This window comes from Oreochromis niloticus, linkage group LG20, assembly GCF_001858045.2.
Source record: "Oreochromis niloticus isolate F11D_XX linkage group LG20, O_niloticus_UMD_NMBU, whole genome shotgun sequence".
NCBI classification, from domain to species: domain Eukaryota; kingdom Metazoa; phylum Chordata; class Actinopteri; order Cichliformes; family Cichlidae; genus Oreochromis; species Oreochromis niloticus.
This window is the reverse complement of record NC_031984.2, coordinates 165,468-192,030: the sequence shown is the minus strand read 5'-3', so window position 1 is coordinate 192,030 and position 26,563 is coordinate 165,468. Positions and strand designations below refer to the sequence as shown.

The window sequence follows — 26,563 nt, the reverse complement described above, 5'->3', positions numbered from 1 at the left end:
CGTTTGGTCCCCATGAACAACAGAAGCCATCACGTCTCGAAGCCTGGTGGCCAGGACTTTGGAGAAAATCTTATAGTCCGTACAGAGCAACGATACTGGTCTCCAGTTCTTCAAACTGCGTAGATCTGACTTCTTTGGCAGCAGAGTGATGACCACCCTTCTACAGCTCGGAGGCAGCAAGCCTTTCTGCAGACTATCCGTGACAACCTCCAACAAATCCTCACCCATCACAGACCAAAAGGCTTTGTAGAACTCAACAGGAAGGCCATCCATGCCAGGAGCTCTACCATTCTGAAAACTCATCAGAGCAGCATGAAGTTCATGCAAAGTCGGCTGAACCTCCAGTTTTCGATTGGTTTCAGCCACCACCTGAGGGAGTCCCTTGAAGAATCTACTGCACAAACTAGGATTTTCTGAGAAATCACTCTTAAAAAGGTTCTCATAAAAGCTGACAGCAAACTGTCTGATCTCAGAAGGATCCGAGATTATTGAGCCACCGTCAGACAGAGAGTGAATAACTTTTCTTTGCCCATTCTTCTTTTCCAGTCCAAAGAAAAAGTGAGATGGGGCATCCATCTCCGTAACACTGAGGAAACGTGACCTGACCAAAGCCCCTTTGGCTGTCGTGCCCAACAGGTCAGCTAAAAAAGCCTTTTTGGATTTGAGGGAATCTAAAAGCCCCCGGTTTCCTGTAGACACCGCTAAACTCTGTAGTTCTACCACCTGAGTCTCTAGGTGTCTCATAGATCTGGTTATGTCTCTTGTTCCTCTAGATTTCCGGTGACTGAGCTAAAGAAATTCAAAAGCTGTCCTAAAAGTTTTGTCATGTTTGTCTTGATTATTTCCTCTGCTTTGCAAGAAACAGGTAAAAAATTCTTAGAGAACACAATCCCCACACCTCCACTACAACTGGACTTATGACTAAAAAAAACATTTCCCCCACAGCCCTTCCTCCAGTCACTCTCATTGTCACCAGTACTGTGAGTTTCTTGAACCAACATGATATCTAATTTCTTTAAGTCCATAAGCTCGAAAAAAGCAGCTCTTTTCACCTCATCTCTAGCACCATTCAAATTTAATGTGCCTATTTTGAATTCAGACATGAGAGAAGCGAGACAGAGGAAAAAAGACAGGGACACATAGAGTGTGTTCTTAAACATCATCGTCATCATCAGCAGTAAGTGCTTGAGATCTCACTGTCAAAATCAGTTTCTTTAAACGATAAATCTCTTGGTCTGTCAACACATCATCAAGAAAATTTCCTGATTTTTTTGTCAAGACCCGAGACGACTCAACAAAAAGCTTAAGATCTGGAAAATAATCCTCCACTTTCACCATCCTGAGGCCTTTGGTTTTCTGCAAGAATGTCCTGATCTCAGCAGGAGAGTACAGATTCTGGTGTTCCTGGCTCAGGGACAAATCACTTTCAGACTCCATACTGCTCTCTCCTGTTCTATTTCCTCTCTTAGCTTTTGACGTTTTTGTACTACAGTGGGCAGGTTCAGAGCTCTTCCTCTTTTGAGACAACTTCAGCAAATCCTCATCAAGCATGTTGTCATCCTCACAAAGATAATCACACACAGACTCAAGAGTCGTGTCAGCTGTCTGACTGGTGTCAGAAAAACCTGCAGACTGGTCATTAGTCAGATCCGTTTCTACACCATCAACACTTTTCACAATGCCAGTTTCATCAGACCCGTTACTGCTCGGAAAAAGCCGGTTTTCCACAGGCGCCTCGGCAGCGGGGTCCGCCTCAGATACGGCGGAGCCGCCCACGGCCTCAGCAGGTTTCGCATGAGCGATCGCCGCGTCCCTACCAGGAGCCCTGGCTGGGACCGGCTCTCCAACGGCATCATCCGCTGGCTGTCCGTTTCTTAGCCTCTCCGGACAGGAGCGAATTAAATGCCCTTCTCCACCACAACCAAAACATTTCATGCTCTCAGATGAAGCAAACACCATGTAGGTGAAACCCTCTATTTTGAAACTGAAAGACAGGTTCAGCTCGCCAGCGGGGTATTTGAGGATCATAAAAACCTGCCTTCTGTGACACACAACATGTTTGAGGAGCACAGATTTGCACTCCAAAGAGAGCATCTTTATGGGCGAAACTAGTTGGCCATACCGTGACAGCTCCTTGGCTAAAGTTTCATTTTTAATAAAAGGAGGCGCATTTGAGATGGTAACCTTTTTAGCAGGGCTAACCAACGGGAGAACGGGCGTAAAGGTGTCGTGAATGACGACGCCACTTTCCACCAACTCATTAACTTTAGGTACCTTATCAAGAAAAATAACAATCGCATCGTCCATACGGGAGGCAGATTTCACGCTGTCACAGCCCACCACCTCTCCTACAGCCAAAACAGCTTCCTCCACCGAACAATTCACAGTCGGTATAAGTTTGACAGCATGACGGCGTGTCAGCTTCTCAAACTCTGCACCACCCTCAACAGCGGGCATTGTGCCAAGCCAAGCCGGTAGCAAAAGCTACCAAACCAGCCGGCAAGAAACAAAACACACCAACAACCGTGTGTCGAAAAAATAAACACATCTGACAGTGAAAATAGAAAAGAGGAACTCGGAAACAGAAATCCACTCACTCCGAGACTCCCGTCCCCAGCTCCATGCACTCCGCCATTCACTCAGAGAGAGAGAGAGAGACACAGAGACACACACACAGAGACACACACACAGACACGCACAGAGACACACAGACACACACACACACACACACAGAGACACACACACACACAGACACGCACAGAGACACACAGACACACACAGAGACGCACACACACACACAGAGACACACAGAGAGACACAGACAGTGACACAGAGAGACACACAGAGACACAGAGACACAGAGGGAATCTAACTGTAGCCCAGTGGCAAACAGATGCAATCAGAGACTGTTTATTGTAATTATTATTAAAGGTGTTTTATTCTGTTCAGTTAAAAACGCTCATAATTGGAGAGAGACTCTAAAGAAAAACATCCAAATGATTTTGTATGGAATTGCATTATTTGTGTTATTTATTTTTGTTTCTCAAAGGTTATTTTTTTTGACCTGGATACAAATGCGGTTCAACCAATGGGATTGTTTGTCCCGCCTTGTGTTTTCGTTTTTGGTTGCGCTGCTAAGGCTGCTCAGACCACGCGCCATAGCTGTACCTGTGGGGAAAACGTGGTAGCTGTTGAAACAGCGAAGCTGTTGTTGTCTGCTTGATTAGCGCCAGATTTGGATAGCCGAAGCTAGTTTTATGAATACCAAGTGCTTTGCACTGGTGAGTAACCGAACTGTTATAGCCGCTGATCAGCATCCTGAAATGTTAACGTTGTTTGCTTCAAAAACAAACGCTAATGGTGACGGTACTATGCAAGTAGCTAGTGGGTACTAGCTAAACTCACACTCCCGTTGTTAAGTGTTAGTTGAGAACTTATTAGTTGTTGTTAGGTTAAGGAAAAAACAGTATGTCTATCTGTTGTATTGAAATGTTTTATTGTTTTACTTATTCATCACTGTTGTTACTTGACAGTGAGCAGAGTATATTGAGTTTGCTGCTTTTAATGAGCAGTGTCAGTTGCTTTAATGATTGGTGATAGCTACATTGCCATGTAATGAAAACCCTTTTGAATTTGATCAGTTGTACAAGATTAGAAATAGGACTTGAATTTGAAACAGATTTTGTTCATGCTTTATACCTTAAACAGAAGTGTTGTTAGTTAAGTGTGAACAATGTTCATTTGAAGTAATTCTGACCTCACTCTTAGGTCAGGTTTTTTGAGTTGGAGAAAGGAGCCGAGACTCCCCGGAGAACTTTGGATTACAGACTTTGTGAAAATCCGCAGAAGAGGAATAATTTTCCATTGCAATGGATGGCGAGCCACAGCCCATTTGGAACTGAATCCTGGAGTCTGGTTGCCTGAACTGTGGTAGGACAAAACTGTGCAAACCATACACCGATCGTGGACTGAACTCACACCAATAACTCACCAGATCACCAAACAGGCCTGATCTGGATCCTATTGACACTTTAAAAGACCCGGGTCTAACATTTGTTTCTTTTTTATTTTGAGTATCTGTGCGCGCACACACAATTTTGGGTATTATTGTCAAATGCAATACAGTGCACAAATTTCAAATACAGTTGAACCATTGCTTCATCATTTGCAGTTGTGTTTTCATTGTGGTTACCCATCCTCTGGGCTCCTGTCGTTCCTGAAGTCTTCTGATTTGCCCATTGTTTATATATTTTGTTACATACTGGTTACATAACCATCAAGAAGCTAAACAGAGGAACCTACTCACTATACAATAAACTCAAGACAGACAAAGTGGACTTTAACATACATCCTAATGTAGCTGGGATATAATATACTGAGTGTGAACATTCTCAAAACTGTATTGTATATAGTTTTTTTTTTATTGTGTAAATTTAATTTTTGTAAAACTAAGGTTCCACATGTCACTGTTGAAGTGGGGCATTGATCAGTGTGACACCACTTGTAAACATGCTGCATGTGTGGGGGTTCCCAGCCAGAGCTGCATGGACTCCACACTGGTGAGGCACACTCTCTGTAGCTCCTCTCCCTGTATTAAATTATACGCTTAAATTTGGTGTATTTTTCTTTAATAAGTTTTAGTTCTTTTGGCTTAAAGCTCCCAAAGTGTTTTTGATTACTTTGAACGAGGAAAATAGTAATTGGAACTGCCTTTTATCTGTTACACCATCCGTTTATGTGTTCCTTACTTGTGCTAAACAGGGATGAGCAGACGCGTGCTGTTGCTGTGTGACACTGATTTTGCTGCTCCACTTTGTGTTTTAGGTATGTGTAAATGTATAGTTTTTGTTTTCTGTGTATAATGAGTTCATGATCTGAGGCTGCACACTGAATAGCATTTTCAGCCATGTTGGTAAAAGTTAAAGTTGTTTGAATATGTATTGTGTATTTGATCCATCTTAGTGGGAATTTGAATATTATAAGTTATTATTAGTGGCTTATTTTTGACTGCACCTTGCTTCATCTTTGTCTCTGTTTTACCCCACTATAACGTTTGATTTAAATGTGGCTGTTGAGAAAAACCACACCGTTGTTTTGATAGATTGTATTTTCTTTTATATATTGTAGCCAGAGCTGCATGGACTCCACACTGGGATGAGCAGAGGCGTGCTGTTGCTGTGTGACACTGATTTTGCTGCTCCACTTTGTGTTTTAGAAATAAATCCAGTTTCCAGCCAGTCTGTGTCTATTGTCACAACGCAGTCAACCGTTCGAAATCTGCTACACTAACACAAAATGATATCAAAATACAAGACGACTCAAGGTGCTGGGTCAAATGATCGTGAGACAAACATATGTTCAGTTCACTGTGTTCACCTGAGGACTCCTTTGTTTATGGCGCACACGTCCAGGTTCCTGTAAGTTGGAATCTCGGCCTGAGATGAAGTCCTCGAGGTTATCAGACTGCAGATTGTGGGTGGAGTCTTAAGAGTTACGAGTTGCTCTACCTCTCAGCTTAAGACCGAAACAGAAAACCTAATGCTATAATGTCATATCTGTTTTCACCAAAGAGAGCGCTCACAGGATTGGTTCAGTTTGCTGGTTAGTGGAATTCATGAAAAGTTTGAATTTTGCAGATTTGCATGTAAATGTAATGTGTAAATGTAATGACTTTAGTTTGGAAGGTCAGGGTTGGGTTTGTTGTGCATTTTGTTCCATCCTGTGGTTGTTCTAGTGCTTTGTCTCTGATTGTCTTTAGTAGAATTCCTCCTTTTAACATTTATACTCATCATAATAACCTTGAACACTTTGTAGCTGTTCCTGGTCGTTTCTTCCTGTGTTGTCATAACTCAAGTTCATGATCAAACCAAAAGAGTTCAGATGCTGCTCGGATGCCTCAGTCAGCCTAAGACAGGGCTCGTGTTCAGCAGGTCAGCTGATTAAACTCGCTTGGCATCGGCGTCCTACTGCTGCAGGAGGAGGAAACTCGAGTCTTTGAGGAGCAGCTGAGAGAATGAATGAGCAACTCTCCTCCTCCTCCAGCAGCTCCTCTTCAGCTCCTTTGATCAGACGCTCCACTGCCAACAGCTCGAGTGGATCTGCTCCGAGGGCCAAGTGTGTGTGTCTGTATGTGAGTGTGTGTGTGTGTGTGTGACTGTGTGTGTGTGTGTGTCTGTATGTGAGTCTGTATGTGTGTGTATGTGAGTCTGTATGTGTGTGTGTGTGTGTGTGTGTGTGTGAGACTGTGTGTGTGTGTGTCTGTATGTGAGTGTGTGTGTGTGTGAGTGTGTGTGACTGTGTGTGTGTGTCTATGTGTATGTGAGTCTGTGTGTGAGTGTGTGTGTGTGACTGTGTGTGTAAGTGTGTGTGTGTGTGTGTGTGAGACAGTGCAGAGATGTGCTCAGTGGTGCAGGCCTGATGTAGGCCTGCACCAATCAGTGTAAGTTCATTTCTTAGCTGTAAGGAGGGAGGAGGTCCAGCAGTCTGTAGCCATCAGCTTCATATTTGGTGCGAGCAGCTTCATCCTTCAGCTCTCGGTCAGCTCTGTGAGGATCTTCAGGAACAGTTTTCCAGGCTCCTTGAAGGACATTCAAAGCTCTTCTTTGGATGTTTTGTTCCCTGTCAGGATGATCCCACGCTGCTTCAGTCATGCTGAGGTCCGGCTCTGTTCCCCCGTGCGTTTCATGTTTCAGCATGAAAATGATCCAAACACAGTGGGTTAGGGTTAGGGGTGTTTGGATTGTTTTCATGCTGAAACATGAAGCTGATGTTTCCAGATGATCCTGCACGGTGGATCAGACTCATCAGTTTATCAAAGCTCTCCAACAGCAGTGACTGACCTGCAGCGTGCCTCACAGATAGCTGCAGACTGCTGGACCTCCTCCTGATCTCCTCCCACACACTGACCATGTGCTGGCTGTGCTGTGCCTCTCTACAGGACGTGACTTTCAGATACTGAGCTCTACTCAGTTTTTTTTGCCTGACTGACGCAACACTGGTTCATCCCTGAGCTCGGTGCTTCATAGGTCAGAGTTCAGGGGTTAAAAACACTCCAGTGAAAATGGCCAGGTACAGGGACTGAACATGAGTGAAAAGCAGCCGATGTCCAAAGAAGAACTTTTAAAAACTGTTGCTCAAGAGCACAGACAAAGCTTGGCTCCTTGGAAGCAAAATGTAAAGAAGTGAAAAGCCTTTTGCAGAGTGCTGTATAAACGTTATCGACATTTGTGAAGATTCTCACGCTAACAATCAGGAAAGACGACTACAGGCAGTAAACTATTTCACTGGATTTCCTTTGCATTTCACAATAAATGATAAAAACATGGCTTGAGTCAACTACTTACGATAAAGTACCCATCCACCTGTCCATCCATTAGGCTTTCCGTCTGCCTGTCCATCCATCTGTCTGAAGCTGTGTGAGCTCTTGTGAATAAAATATGGGGACAAAGTCACATGATGGTTCTTAAAGGTTAAAGTTCATTCAGAGTTGTCAGATTCATCTTTGAGTGCTCAGGTGTAAAACACAACCCTCATGGCTGGCTCTAAAATTATTCCCAGAAACAAGGTCTGGAGTTTCCGTTAGATCATTAGGGCACTGGGAAAAACGGGCTGGTTTATGGATATCGATACTATCATCCAATCAAAAACCCTTCAGTTTCCAAACAGGTCTGTGCGCAGCTGTCATGGGATCGTTAGTTTGAGATAAAATAGCAGAAGCTCTTATTAATCAAATCTATTCAGTCCAGCTCTGATGGTGCATTCAAGGACTGCCAGGAATCTGAGAGGTGCAGTTGTTTAAGCTGTTGGACTGTTCAAGTGATCAGAAATCAGTTACAGGGATGAAATTCAGGAACTGCAGAGGGTAATGCAATGATATGAATAAAATGAGGACCTTCAGTTTGGGCTGAACTGACATTTAACTTAATTGGGAAATCCAACAGGGAGGAGGAGGTGAAGGCTGCATATTAGATTAATTATATTAAACTTTAACAGCAGAGTAAATGTCAGTGATATCTGCACGTCAGTCTGAGGGTTTGGAGGACAGAGTCTGACTGAAGACTGCAGAGGGTGAGGAGGAGGATATTCAGAGCAGGACAGATATAAGGAGAGAGGAACGTGAGGAGGTGAAAGCGTTAAATGTATTTGATGCTTCAGTGATGCTGTGATTTCACGGATGGATGAAGGGTGGAGAAAAATGAAGAGGATGAGAGGGGAGCTGTTGGAGAAGCCAAAATGTTCCAGGGGCTGATTTATGAAGGCTATCGCTTAAGATTTAACAAAACCAGAATCTCCACTTTTAAACGTGTGAGTGCGCCGATAAAATCCTTCTGAGCAGTGTGATTGGACGGTGTGAGGCTAAAACAAGGATTTGTGACTGCATATCTTTATAACTCTGTCAGTCTGGTGGGACCAGCGGTCCTTTAACTCACCCTGGTCTCTGATCCCATGGCTCTTACCCAGCAGGCTGTGCAGAACTTAGAGCCAATGGGTGAGGGATTAGCCCAGTTCTAACTGCCTCGACCTCCCAGTGTCTAACCTGCTTAATCTAAGAAGAAACCAGAAGCCCCGAGATACCGTCAACAGGCCCGGTCCCCATCAGCCACACCTGTTAACGGGATGTTGCTCCCCTCTCGATCGATGCTGAAGGAATATGAATGAGTTTAATGTAGTGGCACTGAACACTAAACCGCAGAGGTCTGTTAGTTAGAGGCTGGTGTAAGCTGTAGAAGCTAGTCATACTAATGTAAGAAATAACAAATAAACAATAAAAAGAGAGAAAAAATGAGAGAAATCATTAAGTCTGTGCTTGGTAGCCATGCTGCTCCTGGGTGAGTCCAGGGCGGGGTTGGGGTTCTGAGGGTGCTTTGCCTGCAGGCTGGGGTTTTGGCTGGGCAGGGGTCCTGGGTCTGGGGCCCATTGCCCCTCTGAGGTTGCAAACCAGCTCTGAGGAGTGCTTTGTATTTGAATATGTGTGCATGAGGGTGGGACTGTACGTGTGTGTCTTTGTCTACACTACTGGTCACCCCAGTTTTTCCAGTTATTTATTGCAATTCAAGTCGCTCAGGTCCAGTGAACAGCTGAAATGGTACAAAGGTAAATGGTGAACTGCCAGAGGTTAAAAAAAAAAAGGTAAGGTTACGGTACCTGAAAATAACGTACATTTCAGAATTATACACAACATGGGTTAACAATTTAAAGCTGTTCTGCAGCAGTGGAAGGTGCTCAAGCCTTGACAGGGTGAGAAAAAGGCATTTAACATAGAAGAGAGACAGACCATCATAACACTTATAAATGCCTCAGTTTTTGCGGTCCACACTGCCACGCCAATACAGCATTTTCTAATGTATCTGCTTTGGAGAGCGTTTTCAAAAAGCTCTGTGTTCCTTGACCAAAACCGTCATCTCAGTGTGGATGGAAGTCCAAAACAAAGAGAAAAAGATGCATTTTTAAATGAAAACGTGTTAGTGTGGACATGGACTCAGTTCCAGTCAGGGGTTGTTCTGTGGGTTCAGTAAAAGACGAGCGAGCTGGAGGTGAGAGCCAGACTTCAGGTCTGAGGAGACAGCAGTCCAGGTGAAACGGAAGCATGGATCACCAGGATGAAGAACAGGATCAACACCAGGAGGATCAGGTCTTCTCAGTGAGATGAATCAATCGTCAGCTGCTGCTACAGGATTCACTGCACGTGAAGGCGAGGCTGCAGATTTCATTACATTAAAAAAGTCACATGCATGAAGTGATGAAGGGAGACTTTCTCTGCACAGGCACTGCAGAGCACCGCTTACTGAAACGAGCCGGCACAGAGACAGTTTGTTCCCCAGGCTGTCACTCTGATGAACGCCTGCTGTTATATCATGTGTAACACATGCACATGTGCACATGGCATCACTTTTTGTTTTTTGTTTTTTTGTATATACTGCCTATTTATAAAATAAAAGGTTTATTTTTTAAAGTGGAGTCAGAGTGGCTGACTCTGACTCTAAAAGGCTGCCGGGGCTCGTCGCAGAGAAAACAGCAGCTGAGCTCGGTGGGATGTGTGGGTGCCGTCCTGTGGGTTTCAGATATTAAAGCATGTCTGCTTTTATGAAAGCCTTTGATCATCTCTGAGCCGCTCTGTGGGACTGCAGTCTGTCCACTTTGTATCAGGAGGCTCAGGTGGTGCAGCGAGAGAGCCTCCACACTGCCGAGGTTAGCTGCAGGCGAGACTGCACGCCAGCACGCTTCAGGTTTTACCGTGTGATCATGGGGAGGGCGGCTGATGTTTCTACGTCCTCCATCAGTCTATGTAAGTTTATTGTGTAATGTTATTACTCCTATCACTCTTCATCTCATTACATTCCTCTTCATCAGAGCAGTGTCACTGTGATTACATCCTATCCGTCTTTATTGTGAAAAACTAAAGACAAACAGCACATCGATCCCGCTTCAGGTATCGGACCCCGCTCTCCGGTTATTGACTAACTAATAGCATCGATTCTGTGGCTCAGGTCCGTCAGTGTTTGTTGCTCTGCCATTACGGGCCCTGGCTCGCTCTGAAGGTCCATTAAACGTCTCCTTCAGCCCACTCGTCCTCGTCTTTCTCTGAACAAGAGGAATTATTTTTAGCACAAAGCAGAAATGTCACATTTGGAGTTCTTATAACAGAGACCGGTGCTTCATCAGCACGAGACCTGCTGCACAGCATTAAATACATCTTTGTAGTCCTTGTTAGCGTGCGTGCATGTTTCTGCAGCCGTAATGAGGACAGATAAACAGTAGACTTGTAGTCAAGTCCGCCTAAACCAAGACCAAGACCACATAAAAGTGGTCTCGAGACATCCAACTCTAATAAACAGGTGACTGTGCAGGTGACCGTTTACAGGAATGAGCCCTGCAACAGAGGAAACAGGAAGTAGTTTGAACCAGAACGTTGAAGGGCCGGTCCTGGGTCAGTCGGTGATCTCCACAGATGAGAGCCCGCCGACATCGCTGTGCTGATGTGGACGCTGTATTAATGAACAACACTGGCACCACTCTGGAGTTTATTTCATGCACTGCATAGCACTACTTCTTAATGCGTCTGTGCTTGTGGGTGCATGAGCCGCAAACACAGACACACATTTTTGTGAAGGTGTAGACTCAGACCTGTGGCTGTCCTCCCTCCATGTTGTCAGTGAAAGTCATCATTGGTTCTGTGATTGATTGAAGTGCCTTGAAGTGACTGCTGTTGCCATTTGATACCAATAAATAAAACTAAATGAGCTCAGATGAGAGACGTAGTGACGTAGTGGTATCGCCAGCAGCAGGGTGACAGCAGGGTGACATGGTGGTTGGCACTGTTACAAGAAGGTCCAGGGTTCGACTGAGTGGAGCTGGCATGTTCTCCGTGTGGGCTCTCTCCAGTATCTCTGACTTCCTCCCACAGTCCAAACACATGCAGTTATGCAGTTAATGGGGTTAGGTCAGCTGGTGATTCCAAATGTGAACGTGGGTGGTCGTCTGTCTCTCTGTGTTAACCCTGTGACGGGTTGGCCACCTGTCTAGGTGTAGCAGGGATGTGTTCCAGTCCCTCCTCGACCCTGACACAGGATGGATGAAGTGGTCAGTGGTCCCATTCAAAGCTGGTTTGAATGGGAGTAAAAGGAACATGCTCGTCCTGTTTCCCGCTGACAGCATCAAGGGAGGGAAATAACGTTTGTTTTTTTCAGGGAACAGAATGAAGCAGCAAATAAAATAAATGTCAAACGCTAATGGAAGCAGAGTGATAGATTTTAATATCAGCAAACACTCAACGCAGCCTCTGAATAAATGAAACGCGTTCATAGAGCTGCTCAGCGGTTTCAGCTGTCACACATGCAGGCACACTCGTTCTCACCTTCCTCAGAAACACTCACGTTTGCTGAGCCTCATCGCTGCTGGATTATTCTCCCCTGTTCACACCTGGGGCCACACGCCGAGGTTCAGTCGTGCTCGCTGGTCGAGAATCTCCCACCTTATGAAAATATGTGAGTTTGTTTCATTATGAGTAAGTTTTTGTACAGTCTTCTTACTGTTGACTCCAAGTTTGTCTGTCCTGTACTAGTTGAATCGTCCCCCTCTGCAGTCTTTACACACTGGACGCATAAACTTTGTGCAAATATTTCATTTGGTAAAATGTTTTTCAGGCTCACATGTTCTCATAATTTCACAGGACGAAGCTTTTATCAGTCACTGCATTCAGCGACAAGTGTGCTCATAGCTCAAAGCTTGCAGCAGTACCTCAGACTCACAGCTGCTGCCGCCTCCTCAGATCTCGACTCCACCAACAGGAGCTCAAACTGTCCCACTGTCACCCTGGAATATGGACCGACTCTGAGATCAGGAATTTCTCCCTTCTGCTGCCTGCTCCTGAGAATTGGATGATCCAGAGTCTCTGTTTCTTTGTGAACTTCACTAGCGGCTCATCATCGCTTCATGTCTGCTGCTGCCGTGTTGCCGCTGTCTGATCGTCCAGCTCCACAAAAGAAAGCCAGCAGCAGCTCGGTGCCACGGCCTCGCCGGGCACTGTGCAGTGATTGGACGATTCTGTGCGCCATCTTCTTCTTCTCAAAGAAATCACCTCGACGTTGGGAAACACCCAGCTGTCAAAGCTGTGGATATGTGGAGAGGAAGAACTGGCCCCACAGCAGGATGAAACTGAACTGGTGAAAGTGTGAGTGACTCCTCCCAGCACTGAGCTCAAACTTGCTCCTGAACCCAGCGAGCTGGAATCACAGCTGAGTGTGAATGGATGGCTCAGGTTCACCATCCACCCGCTTCATTCACAACACTTTTCTCTGAAGTTTGTGTTTTGATTTCTAAATGAGGGAAAATGAATGAACGAGAGAAATCAACTGAGTTAATGGGAACGATAAATATACCAGCTTTAGTGTAGTGCTCTTCACTCGTGTGAAGTGCTTTCCCGTCTGAGTGCAGCCCTCACACCTCCAGCACTGCTCAAAGCTCTGCTGTCACAGACCTGCAGCCCAGCAGGGGGCGCCCTCACAGAAACCTCCATGTGATTTGTGGCTCTGCAGGCTTTGAATCTGATATCAGACTGACAGGAACCAATCAACGAGGCTGCGGGGTGTCGGTTTGTACTTCTGTGAAGATGCTGCTGATGCGATACTGTGTGTCTGTTTACCGAGTGCTGGGGTCGACCCAGTGAAGCAGAGATCAAAAGATCCCCACAGTCATATTTAGGCAGACCTCTGCAGGTCATTTGAGTGGACAGTTCAGCTCATCGGTTTGTCTTTGAAAGTAAACATTCTTCAGATCCTGAGATTCTTCACACTTTTGAAAAACCTGTTTCCTCCTCAGAGATGCCTTTCCCATCCTTGTCCCCTCTCTTCCTCCTCTTCCTGACTCCAGAGGCGTGGAGCTACGAGGCCCCTGAAGACAAACAGGACGTGTTTGCCAGAACGGCATGTCCCGCCTTCCTGACCTTCACCAACGCTGCCTACCTGTCAGGAGTCACCGTGGAGCTGCCCTGCCTCTGCAAACCAGAGCAGGTAGAGTACGCGAGTAACTAACCATCTGTTTTCTACTGCACACCTGGGGTGTCAGGTATCTGCGGAGAGAAACTGTAGTTTTTATAATATCCAGTTAGTGTTGGTTCATATTTTGTTTTGAATCTGTTTCAGTTTGCAGAGTTTAGTTTTAGTCTGTTGATGTGATTGTATGGAGGGCGTATCCTGGAGCTTTCGGTTTTACAGTGAAAACATAAACGTTTTTGACTCTGAGACATTTGAAGCCTTAAACATCGAAGCCTCGTGAGACAAACTGTGATAACGAATGTCACCAACCTGCATACTGAAAAACATTTCCTCTTTATTTTTCCCTGTTGGTTTTCCATCTGCACAAAGTCAAATCAAACGTCTAGCTTTCATTTACGACTTTATGGTTTTAACTGTATCAAGCTTTCAGGACCTCCCCCTTGCCGGTGGTCATCCGGGGATAACCGTGGCATCCGACACACCTCACCGGGAGGCGCTGCGCTCACTGTAGTGGAGTAGCGGCTCTATCCGGAGCCCCTCCGTCTATTTAACAACCTCTTCTAACTGTGCAGACTGAAAAAAGGTTCAAATATCGGTTTCAGGTTGTTGCGGGTTCAGATATTGAGGATGGGCACAAAAACAGCCATGGTCCAGAAGAGTCGGTCAAACAATGATTTTAATTGAACACACGCGCGTGGGAGATGTACGCTGCAACATCAGCTGTAAATCTCAAAATGATGGAGCATTGCTCAAACTCTTATAGCCTCTAGTGGCCCCCACCTAGTCATAAAAGCCTAAACATTCACATTCTTCCTCTCACACGGTGCCTAAGCTATGACCTTGGCTCCCTGTTTATCTGCTCCTGCTGAGATGGGGCAGAAAACCTCTCCGGTATGTTCTGTTCTCTTCTAATCAGACGAATAAGATCATGACTCTCTGAAAACAGTATTTCTCCTAACTCAGCCGTATAATGCATCATAAAACAATATCATTCATTCACAATAAATCAGCAGTCTAATCTAATACAAATCAGTTTAACAAATGTAATAGTTATCACCTTCTTCTAATTCAGGAGAGTAATGCAAACTAAAACTACATAATATTTCACAATCTTTAATTAGGGGTATAACGTGACATAAGGTAATATTATAATCCCACAAGGTCCAGTCGGTTGTCTGGTTTTTCCGGAAACATCTGGAACGATCAGAGGACACCAAAGCGCTGACTGATCACCATGGCAACCACCTGCTCGATCCCAGCCAGGTCCCTCACAGCGGAGACCTGCGGAGTCGCTTCTCCATCCGACTCTTCAGCCTGCTGATCTTCAGAGCCGGGCCCGATGATGCAGGCGTCTACATCTGTGGCTCCGCCCACAAAGACTTCTTCTATGGTTATGACCTGGACATCCAGGAGGCTGCCACGCTCAGCTTCACCAACAGGTGCGCTGAGTACATGCTGAATTCACAACGACCACGAACCTGCTTGTTTAAGCTTAATAATCAATCGATATTTAAGAAATAACGATCAGCTGATGTTTGCAGACTCGCTTCAGAGGCTGGCGACGGGAAACGGGACCAGAGCACCGACCTCAGCGCTCTGTACCACCTCTTCACCAGCTTCCAGCCGTGGTCTGTGTGCGACCGGTGCGGCGTGCCGGGCGAGCAGGTCCGAGCCGGGCTCTGCTACATACGCTCCCGCTTCCTGAACGTGCGCTACAGGCGAGCCAATCAGACGATTGTTTCATGCGGCTCGGGGGCAGTGCCAAGAGCCTTCGGTCTGAAGCGAAGCAGAGTCGCGGTGAAGCTGGAGGTCAGAAGCTGTCATATGACGTGTCCGTCTCAGGCCCCGCCCTCCAAGCTGCTCGGTCTGATGTCTCTTTTTGGGTCCAGGTGAGCGTGTGCGTGACACCCATCCAGCACTAAGCCTGTCACTTCACTGTGCAGAATTAAAGACCAGAGGTCAGCAGAGGTCAAATCAGAAGGTTTGCACCATCCGCCGTCTCTCAGCGGGACGTCGCCCGATCTTCAGGGGTCAAAGTGTATTTCAGTGATGTCTGTTTCAGTAATGAACTTTTAGTTATTATAATTGTTTTTATTTAGAAAGAGGGACAATTTATATTAATGAACATTTTAACAAATGTAAATATGCCAGATTATAGTCTTGGGCTACTTTCCATCTGCAGACGCTCTGGCAGGTTGGTGTTAAACACACGTTAGTAAAAACATACAGAGACACTATTTACAGATCATGTGACACATTACACTAACAGTTGTTTCCCTTTTTGTAATGCACAAACTCTTTTTCACGTCCAATATGAAGCATGATTATTAAACATGATCACATGTTTGTGTGTCCCTCAGCCGCCCTTTTAAGTGACTCTTACAGACAGGGAGACTTTCCCTCGCTGACAGTGGAAGACTATTCTAGAAGCTCACTCCCTGATATGACAGAGCATCTGTGAAAAGGTCTAAATGCAGATTCACAGTCCCCTCTCACAGTGGCTCGGGTCAGTCGAGGCAACACTGCTAGACTTTTGTTTAATAAGATCACTCATTGGTGGAGGCGCCAGACCATGTATAACCTTGTAAATTACACAGGCAGATTTAAATAATTTGAAATTAGTAAAATTTAGAAACTTGTATTTATCTAAAATTTGACAATGTTGATATGACAAAGGTTTCTTGTCTAATACTTTCAGTGCTCTTTTGTAGCATACTTCGATTGGCCCAATAGCAGCAGCGCTCTATAGGACCAACAAATACAGTATTCAATATGAGCCAGTATCATAAAGTGCAGGAACGCTGCTGTGTCTGTTAATGATGTGCGGATATGTCTAAAGTTATGTTAACATTTACAGTTTACATTTAACACAGTGAACAGTGTGTTCTCCACCAGACCTGCAGAGAAACACTAAAAACTGAAGATGATCCACAACCGGTCTCAATCCAGTCTGATTATCAGCAGTCAATATAAAAACATTTACAGATCAATAATCCTCCTCTCTGAAGATCGAATTAATAAGAACACCTTTAGATTCCCAGCTGTGTGTGACCATCGCTGTGATGGTGAACCCCGTCTGCTGCTGGGTGGACCTCACGGGTGGCTCCTTCAAAATCAGAATCATCGTTTTATTTTCTTGTTATTGAAACTAAAACTCTGTGAAGCGTCCGTGTGGATGTCTGTCTGACATTTTATTTAGTTATTCATGCTAAACTTGTTCTTCTGGTTTCATGTCACAGTCTCTTCACTCTCACCTGTTTCCTGTCGGTCATGTTATTCCTCTCTACATGTCACTTCCTTCCATGCCCACCCTCTTCAGTCTTTATCGTGGTTGCGTTTCCTTTTCATTTAAAAAAATTCTTCCAAATGTTTTATTTATCACTTTGAGTTTGATTGAAAAACATGATAAGTTGAAGGAAAGCTGTGAAGAACTGAGAGGAGAAGTCTGACTGCTCTAGTAATCCAGTATCTGCGCTCACAACACTCACGCTCGGGAATCCAGGGAAGAGGTATGAGGGCGGGTCCAGGAAATCTATGTACAAACAGACGAGGAGCAATCACAACCAGGAAGTCATGAGGAGAAGAGCCGGGACCACACTACCGTGAGTCGGTACAACAGCCTGCTGACGAGAAGCTCTGAGCCACTGTCTTAAATAGTGTCCAGGAGACACAGGACACCGAGCCACAGGTGAGTGACTGCTTCCAGATGTGTTGGAAAAAGGCGGGAGCCCACAGTGAGCTCCGCCCACGCAGAGCGGACACAGGAGAGAGAGAGGGAATGAAAACGAGCACACATGTAGCCTTGCTGAGCCGGCCATGTCTCACTGCACAAAAATCCCCTCATCTGGTTGATTGCTAAAGAAAGAGCAAGAAATGATGACGCTGCAGCGTCATCATTAATCGCTCCACCTGTGTCTCCACCTGTGTCTCCAGCTGTGTCCTGGCCCCTCTGTGTAGATGTAGTCTTTGTTTTTGGTCTTCTCTTTGTGTTTTGTGCCAATAAAGTTTTGTTTGTGGTGACACTCGTGCGCTCTGACCTGTCGTCTCTGGCACGTGTGCGGGGCCACATGGTCGCCCTGCTTGGAACCACAGTGTCTGAATGTCTCCGTGAATCATCTCTGAGACCGTGTCCTGAAGATTTTCTGCGGCGCTCTTTGCTGTTGAATCCAGATGTTTCACCTTGGGGCGATCGTGGCTCAAGAGTTGGCAGTTCGTCTTGTAATCGGAAGGTTGCCGGTTCGAGCCCCGGCTTGGACAGTCTCGGTCGTTGTGTCCTTGGGCAAGACACTTCACCCGTTGCCTACTGGTGGTGGTCAGAGGACCCGGTGGCGCCAGTGTCCGGCAGCCTCGCCTCTGTCAGTGCGCCCCAGGGTGGCTGTGGCTACAACGTAGCTTGCCATCACCAGTGTGTGAATGTGTGTGTGAATGGGTGGATGACTGGATATGTAAAGCGCTTTGGGGTCCTTAGGGACTAGTAAAGCGCTATATAAATACAGGCCATTTACCATTTACCATTTACCTCTGGGTTTTTGTGTGTCACAGTTCTGCCTCATTGCCAACCGGGCTTCCTCTATACTACCTGACCCACCCCGACGGCCAGGTCCTCACCCTGGGCTGTCCCGGGGCGCGCCCTGACATGGCAGTCGCCTGGGACCGAGGGGACGAACCTATCTACAGGTCTGAACACTCGTCAGGCGCCGGCACAGGCCTCAGACTGATCATAGACACCGGACACCACCTGCTGTTCCAGCCGGCTCAAACTCAGGACTCAGGTATGAACAGCGCCCCCATCAGGTGGTCTCATCTCATTGTCCCGATAGTGAAGCTCACATCAGGTGTGATCCCGGACCTTTACTCGAGATGTCCCTTTGTTAAAATATTTGGCTGCTGACTCTGAGATAACTCTTTACACTTGGGGTCATCTCCACCCTTTTCTTCCACTTATCTGAACTTTATGGTGGCAGCAGATGAAGCTGTGAAGCTAACCCTGGAGAATCCTGGGGATCCCAGACCTGCCACCTAACCTGTGCATGCCTGGGGTCTCCTCCCTGTACAGGAAGTGCCTCAACCAGGAGGGTGCATGAGGTGTGGGGTCACACAATCACAGGGTGATCACTGCCCACAGTAGGGGGTCATAGGTGAGGATGGGCACGCAGGCGCTCTCACCTGATGCTCCATCTGAAGTCGGTGTTTGGAGCGCATCAGATTTTTAATTTAGACGCTCTGAATCATATTTCAGTTCAGCGGTGACGATGATGAGGTCCGATCTGTGTGCTGTTCAGTTTGACCGAGCTGTCTTTACATTTGCAGGTGTGTATTACTGCTGGCTGTACGGTCACCGGGCGGCAGAGATCCACCTCCTTGTGTACCCTCATTTTGGCAGCCAGTCGCTCCTGTCGCATCCTGACTTTCCGGCCGCCGTGCGGATCGTGCTGGGATCGTATGCTGCCATGACGGCTGTGTTTTTCCTGCTGATGCTGGGCCGAGCTGTGCTGAGACACCGCAGAGAGCAAAGCCACGTGGACTAAAGGCAGTGAGGGTTAGACTCGGCGGCCACATGTTGGATCCTGCTGTGATCACATCCTCATTAAAATTCTGACTTTATTACGCTGACATCAAAAAGTTCTCTGCAGGAATTCCTGTTTAAACCAAACACCAATCAGCAGTGTTGGTCAAGTTACTTGAAAAAAGTAATCAGTAACTAATTACTGATTACTTCCTCAAAAAAGTAATCCCATTACTTTACTGATTACTTATTTTCAAAAGTAATTAATTACTTAGTTACTTAGTTACTTTTTAAAAACACGATTTACAACCTGAATAGGTGATAAAGCGATAGATCTTTCAGCCCAATTCTACTTTTTCTGCATAATTCATCATACAAAATGTAATCAAATGGAAACGTCTCTTTTTAAAACTTTAAACTTTAAATCTTTTAACTTTATGCATCAAGCAAAAATTAAATTATATGCAACATTCTCTGACTGGAAGAAATTTGTTTAACATTTAAACCTATTTTCTGCACATTCCAGCACATAAAATAAAATATTTTTTTGTGTTTACACTCAGACTTTCAAATAGATGCAAGTAAAACACAGCAGAAAATAAATAAAATCAAAGACTAGCGGTCCTGTTGCTCTATTTTCACCTGTAAAGCAGGACCGGGGTAGGCGGAGGTTTACCCTGGTGCAGGTGTGCCGCGGCGGTCAGTGGAAGAATCCGCGAGTTTCTCTGTGAATTTCCCGTTACAGTCGTAGCGCACTCGCTGCTTGCTTGGAAGTTTAGGGTTTTTTCGCTGTAAAAAGAAGTTTTCTTCCCACGCAGTGAACAGTGGACACTAATGTTTTTGTCACTTTTTATGGAATCAAACTCAAAGTAAGGTCAGTACTTCCACGCTTTAAACGCTGCACGCTCATACTCTCTCCGCACTCGATATATTATCCATTGTTGATCTGCACACAGCTGTTGCCACGAACGTCGCACTCGCTTACGTCACTGTCATGAGACACTCTCGCAAAAAACTCACGGTTTTTAGTAACGCAGTAACGCAGCGTTCCTACGGGAAAGTAACGGTAATCTAATTACCCTTTTTTGCAATAGTAATCCCTTACATTACTCGTTACTTGAAAAAAGTAATCAGATTACAGATGAATCAGATTACAGTAACGCATTACTGCCCATCCCTGCCGATCAGCATGTTTGAAGTGACAGGAGTACCTGAGTGAATATGAGTCTGACAGGGCTGTAAGAATCCAGGGGGCGCCACCGCTGATTTATCCTGACGTGGCTGCTCTGGAGCTCAAACCAGAGACCGTGTTAACCACTTTACCACAGAGCCACCTAGACCAGCCATAGTTTAAAGGTGCTGTTTGCTCCTGCAGACAGTCTAGATGTGTTTGAATATGTTCAGGTGTTCAAACACATCATTAACAGTCTGACAGTAATGTGTCGGGTCGGTCAGTGTGTCTCCATAACATCTGCTGGATTCCAGCTGTTTTCTCTGTGAAGCAGAAGAAGTCTGTTAAACGATGCCTGAGTGGACGAGGATAAATAAAATCCCTCTTTTCTCCTTCATGGTCCGCTTTCATTGGACTGAACTGGAGGCTGTTGCCATGGTGAATCTCTGATGTCTTTCTGCTTATTAGCTCAGCGTGCACGCATTCAGAGCTGAAACTGAGTTTTCAGTGTGAGAAAAGCTGATTGGAGTTCAGAGTTAGACTCTAGAGTGGATATTTGGAGATAATTTGTCGTGTTTGAGACTGTTTTCAGCATCGTGCAGTCTGTGGAGTGCAATCAGTGTTGATGAAAGTTAAGATTCAATCACAATATTTATTCATCCCTGAGGAAATTATGGAGCCACAGATGCTGCAAGACTGTAACAACAGCTAGTTACAAAATATAAGAAGATAGCTCTAATTACAAATATCCCAGGATATTACACAAGTTAAATATGGACTGTCGTGTACTCTAAAACTCTGACTGTGACCTTTGACCCTTGTTGTAGTTCTTTCTGTCTGATGCGCTGTTCTCTGGTCTCATCTCTCAGTTTAAAATGATCTCTGGGTCGATTTGAGGTCCTGGGTGTCATGTGACACCTGTGACATCACTGTCATGAAGGTGCCAGACCAGCTGAGTGTGATGTTGTAACTGACAGTCACTTCCTGCTGACACAGAAGGAGGAGGCGGAGACTTCAGGGTGACGAGCCGAAGATGACCCTGCTCCTGTGTTCCCATCGCCATGGGTCTAGCTTAGCTGCTGGTGCCAGTAGGATCAGTCAGCTGACTCACTGCTGACAGTGATGAGGCTGAACAGTCAAACATTGCCTGTGTGGGTCAGGGAACCATGTGATGAAGCTAGAGTCAGGTATTAACAGGACTCTTGTGTTGAGACTTTGTGTATGGTTGAGTTTGGGTTACAGCATTAGTCGCCTTGCCTGTGTGGCTCCCCTGTCAGTTACTCCATAGTGACTCTGTGACCGGTTCCCTTCTGGCATACTGGCCGTGGTCGTGCTGGTTCACACTCTAAGCTGGCCGTGATCTTTCCAGGCTTGTGGCCTGATGGCACCTCTCTGTGGCTGATGCCCGGCGAGTGAGAGTCTGTCTCGAGCCTGCAGAGAGAACCCAGTGTGCTGCTCACAGGGGCGAAGTTGCACATTGGATGCCTTGTCCGCTGTAAGCTACTATCCTCACTGCCTTATTGCTCACGGTTTAACTCGTCACCTGTCTCAAAAAAACAAAGGTGAGATCAAGTGACGGGAGGTCCTGCAGCATAGGTCAGGGCATGCAGATCCTCGTGCCTGTCAGTGCCCTAGCTTCCTGCTGGGTAGTGCAGCAGGATGAGGACTGCTGGTTGAATTACCAGCAGACCCTTCATGTCGTGCCTCCCAGGAGCAACTCAGCTGTTGCCGCGGACTCGGGGCAGGAAATGCCAAATATCCTGTGAAGAAGCACTCGGGGCTCGCAGAGGGCCAGCTGCAGAATTACATATTTTACTCCAAGCAGAAATGAGAAAACAGATGTTTAAACTGAGAATGCCACAATTTTAAGAAGAATATGAGCTCAATGTGTACAAGATGATGTGACGTACCAGTAAAACAAAGAGAACAAAACTGATTTTCTGTCTTTATGATTTATGTAACTACAGTCCAAGCGGCAATAGAAGCGCCTGTGTGCTGCCAGCTCTGTCACTGGGAGCGCCACAGCTTTATATTTACTGTTTCCGGCTCAGTCTCGAGGGACCAGCATCTCCTCTGGGATCGAATCAGGATCTTTGGCTTTTTAAGTGAATCTGATGCAACATTAAGATCTTCTGCCCCTGTGATGTAATACACACTGGAGGAAGAAACGCATTGATTAACCCAGTTAATCATCACAGCATTACTGGTGATATGTGACGGCTTCCTTCAGCTTCCTTCAACATCAGGGCCAGTCTGCCTCCCACTTTGGACCCCCACCAATTTGCCTACAGGACTAATCGATCCACCGAGGACGCTATCACCATAGCGCTCCACACTGCGCTGAGTCACCTGGAGCACAGAGGAAGCTATGTGAGAATGCTCTTCCTGGACTTCAGCTCAGCATTCAATCACATCATCCCGGAGATCCTGGTCCAGAAACTGTCTCACCTGGGACTCTCCACCCCCATCTGCCTCTGGATCAAGGACTTCCTGACAAACAGACCACAGTCTGTCAGACTCGGCCCCCACCTGTCCAGCACCATCACACTCAGCACCGGGTCTCCACAAGGATGTGTTCTGAGTCCCCTCCTGTTTACGCTCTACACATCCGACTGCTCCCCTACCCATCTCTCAAACACCATCATAAAGTTCGCGGATGACACCACAGTGGTTGGACTCATCTCAAGGGGGGATGAGTCGGACTACAGAGATGAGGTCAACAGACTGACTGAGTGGTGTTCAGTTAGGATGATGGATGATCAATAAGGATGGTTGGATAGTTGCATTATTAAACACATATTTGGTGTTGCGTGGAAACATGTTTCTGTGTAAAAGTCCGATTTGATGTGGGTGGATTTTCAGTAAGCCTCCCACAGCCACCCTTCATCTGACCTCCTAGGGTGGTGTTGTGTCTCAGGCCTGAACTCTAACCAGGGTTTCCTTGCTGAGATGGAGGTGTGTGAACTTGTGGTGGCGCGTACATGACAGATGAACTGTGGCCTTACACTGCCACCTACAGGTGGGTTCCTGTGCGTGCTTTACAGGGTGAGCCTGGACGACCTTTGGCCCACTGAAGCAGCTGCTTTACCCAAAACACAAAAACATGATCTATTCGACTCATTTCTGTAGGTTACATGACACCCATAAAATAACATTTTATTAAAAAACATGCAGAAAATTCATATTTTCACTCACACACACACACACACACACACACAGGGATAGCCACAGGGTAATGCTGCCATCTAGTGACAGAAATATTTTATCACATACTGTAATCCTGACCACCAAGTGGTGCTAGTGCGTTCCTCTCATACACGCGCGCGCGCACACACACACACACACACACACACACACACACACACACACTATTTAAGGTGGAAACACAGCCGCCTGTCTCTGTTTACCCAACAGAGGTTGAACAAAGGAGAGAGCCAACAAAGTGCTGACACTGTACCGTCACTCTGCGTTTCTTTATTCGTTGCAGAGACCTGAGTGCAAAGATCACAAAGTCTTTATGCAGTACTGAGGTGTGATTTAACCCCTTGTTATATCATAAACGTGTAATGTAGACGATGCATGCAGGCCCCAGTTGTAGTGTAAACTGTGTAAACTGTGTTTGGGAGAAGGCTTCACCCTGAAGTAGCTGGCGGTTAACGCCCACTGCATACTGCACAAAGCAGTGCTGCCTGCTGATTGGTCAGCTTGGTCTGTCCACCTGAGGAAAACAGAAACACAGCAGGGACAGTGTTGGACTTTAGCTTTCAGTCCAGTGAACGACCGCATCACCTAGCTCGAACAGGCTCTGCTCCACACATCGTCATCTGCTTTACAAACATGGTGTCTGACAGGTGGATTTACCTGTTTCAGCAGTCAGAGAAGTGGACGGGACCTCCTGCAGCCAGGGTCAGTATGTAAGTGTGTCATGTGATCACACACCAACTAATCCAGGGAAGTCACATTCTGTAGATCGAACATTAACCATGTTGGTCAGCTGATTTCATTTCATTAAACTGACACTTTTCTCATGCTTGTCAGTACTTAGATATTTTTGATATATCTGTCCCAAACTACAGATCCTTTTGGGTGGTAGAAAGACCAGTCAGAATTTAAGGTTTTTATCTTTAATAGCGTTTCGCAATTTTTACATGTACAGTGACAATAAAGAGGGAGTCTGCTCTATTTCAGCGATATTCTTGTTCAGACATTCTCTCAGATTCAGTGTGTCAGAAAACGAGCTGAAAGTGATTCGACGAACCATTTTCAAAGAATACGAATGTTTCTCCTCAGCCTCCCAGTACATGCACACGTGTCAATCTGAAACACCGACCTCGCCTCGTTCTCCCATTATCACATTCACACACATGAAACAAATATGTTACTGTATGAAAACGTTCAGATTTAATGAACCAAAGATTTGCAGAACAGATGAGACATCTTGAAAACAATGATCACGTGTGTCCATGTCGAAGCTTTCGGTCTCCTGTCTTTAGAAAATGAACTTTACTTTTAAACTAAAGTGACTGTTGTTGCCTTCTCAGTAAAACTCAGTAGATTCTGGAACAACAGGAGCGTTATTATTAGGGTGATATGGTACTACAAGGTCATTAAGATAAGATGGGGCCTGATTATTTAAGACCTTGTATGTGAGGAGCAGGATTTTGAATTCTGGATTTAACAGGAAGCCAATGAAGGGAAGCCAAAACAGGAGAAATCTGCTCTCTCTTTCTAGTCCCTGTCAGGACTCTTGCTGCAGCATTTTGGATCAGCTGAAGGCTTTTCAGCGAGTTTTTAGGACATCCTGATAATAATGAATTACAGTAGTCCAGCCTGGAAGTAATAAATGCATGAACTAGTTTTTCAGCGTCACAGTCCTACATATTTGTTTAATATGTTGTTACGTGCCAAGATACAGTGCTTTGTTTTTCTCTTGTTGTCTTTCAGGTGTCAAACCTTCACCTATTGGCTAATTCAAAGATAATTGGCACACGTCCATTGGCTGACCTGGGCACAGTAGGCCAATCGCTTGCCAGGGATCATTACAAAAGAGCAGCTCGACAGGCCTTTCGTTTTGCATATTGTTTTATTTAGACCCAGGGAAGCTGTCGACCTTTTTTTGTTTTACTAATTTCTTTGATTTAGCTCAACTGCCTGGTCCTCCTCCCCCACCTTTTTCTTTTGTTAAGTTTGATTGTAAAGGTATGGTAAACTGTCAATAAATGCTGGCTGGCTGTTAACCTAGCTGTTGTCCTTCTCCTGATTTGGTTGTCTTGTGTTGCTGTCCCCTCCCTGCCTTAGCCCCCATCATGGTGGGGGGACAACATGTGGGGGGACTTAATGTGCATTACTGGAGGCCAAGGTAATGCCATCCAGAGTAAGAATCTGCTTAGATACCATATTTCTAAGATTTTCAGGGCCGAGTACAATAACCTCAGTTTGATCTGAATTAAGAAGCAGAAAGTTAGCGGCCATCCAGGTCTTTATGTCTTTAAGACATTCCTGCAGTTTAACTAATTGGTGTGTGTTACCTGGCTTCATGGACAGATAGAGCTGCGTGTCATCTGCATAGCAGTGAAAATTTATGCTATGTCTTCTAATGATGCTGCCTAAGGGAAGCATGTATAATGTAAACAGAATTGGTCCTAGCACTGAACCCTGTGGAACACCATAATTGACCTTAGTGGGTGAAGAGGACTCTCCATTTACATGTACAAATTGGAGTCTATTAGATAGATATGATACAAACCACTGCAGTGCAGTACCTGTAATACCTACAGCATGTTCTAATCGCTCTAATAGGATATTATGGTCGACAGTATCGAACGCTGCACTGAGGTCTAGCAGGACAAGCACAGAGATGAGTCCACTGTCAGAGGCCATAAGAAGATCATTTGTAACCTTCACTAAAGCTGTTTCTGTGCTGTGATGAGCTCTGAAACCTGACTGAAACTCTTCAAATAAGCCATTCCTCTGCAGATGATCTGTTAGCTGTTTGACAACTACTCTTTCAAGGATGTTTGATATGAAAGGAAGGTTGGAGATTGGCCTATAATTAGCTAAGACTGCTGGGTCTAGAGATGCTTTTTAAGCAAAGGTTTAACTACAGCCAGCTTGAAGGCCTGTGGTACATAGCCGATTATTAGAGATAGGTTGATCATATTTAAGATCGAACAATTAATTAATGGCAGGACTTCTTTGAGCAGTTTTGTAGGAATGGAGTCTAAAAGACACGTTGATGGTTTGGAGGAAGTAATTATTGAAGTTAACTCAGAAAGATCATCCATCCAGTTCAGGGCTACTTTGGTACTGAAGCCTGTCTCAGCTGTCACAGGGTACACCTGTACAGGTCATCAACACAGAGAGAAACAGCCGTTCACATTCACACTGGAACCT

At 45.6% G+C, this 26,563-nt stretch overlaps 1 protein-coding gene across 1 annotated transcript; it reads left to right on the top strand.

Annotated features, from left to right (window-relative positions):
- Positions 1-3,085: 3,085 nt before the first annotated feature.
- On the top strand, positions 3,086-25,404 carry LOC102077716 (Ig-like V-type domain-containing protein FAM187A). Its single transcript, XM_019349251.2, has 9 exons — positions 3,086-3,281; positions 3,769-4,559; positions 4,762-4,824; positions 13,369-13,508; positions 14,655-14,932; positions 15,035-15,382; positions 18,036-18,265; positions 18,804-19,032; positions 25,115-25,404. The coding sequence occupies exons 2-8, from the start codon at positions 4,517-4,519 to the stop codon at positions 19,019-19,021; spliced, it is 1,320 nt and encodes a 439-aa protein (XP_019204796.2). The 5' UTR covers positions 3,086-3,281; positions 3,769-4,516; the 3' UTR covers positions 19,022-19,032; positions 25,115-25,404.
- The last annotated feature ends 1,159 nt before the right edge of the window (positions 25,405-26,563 follow it).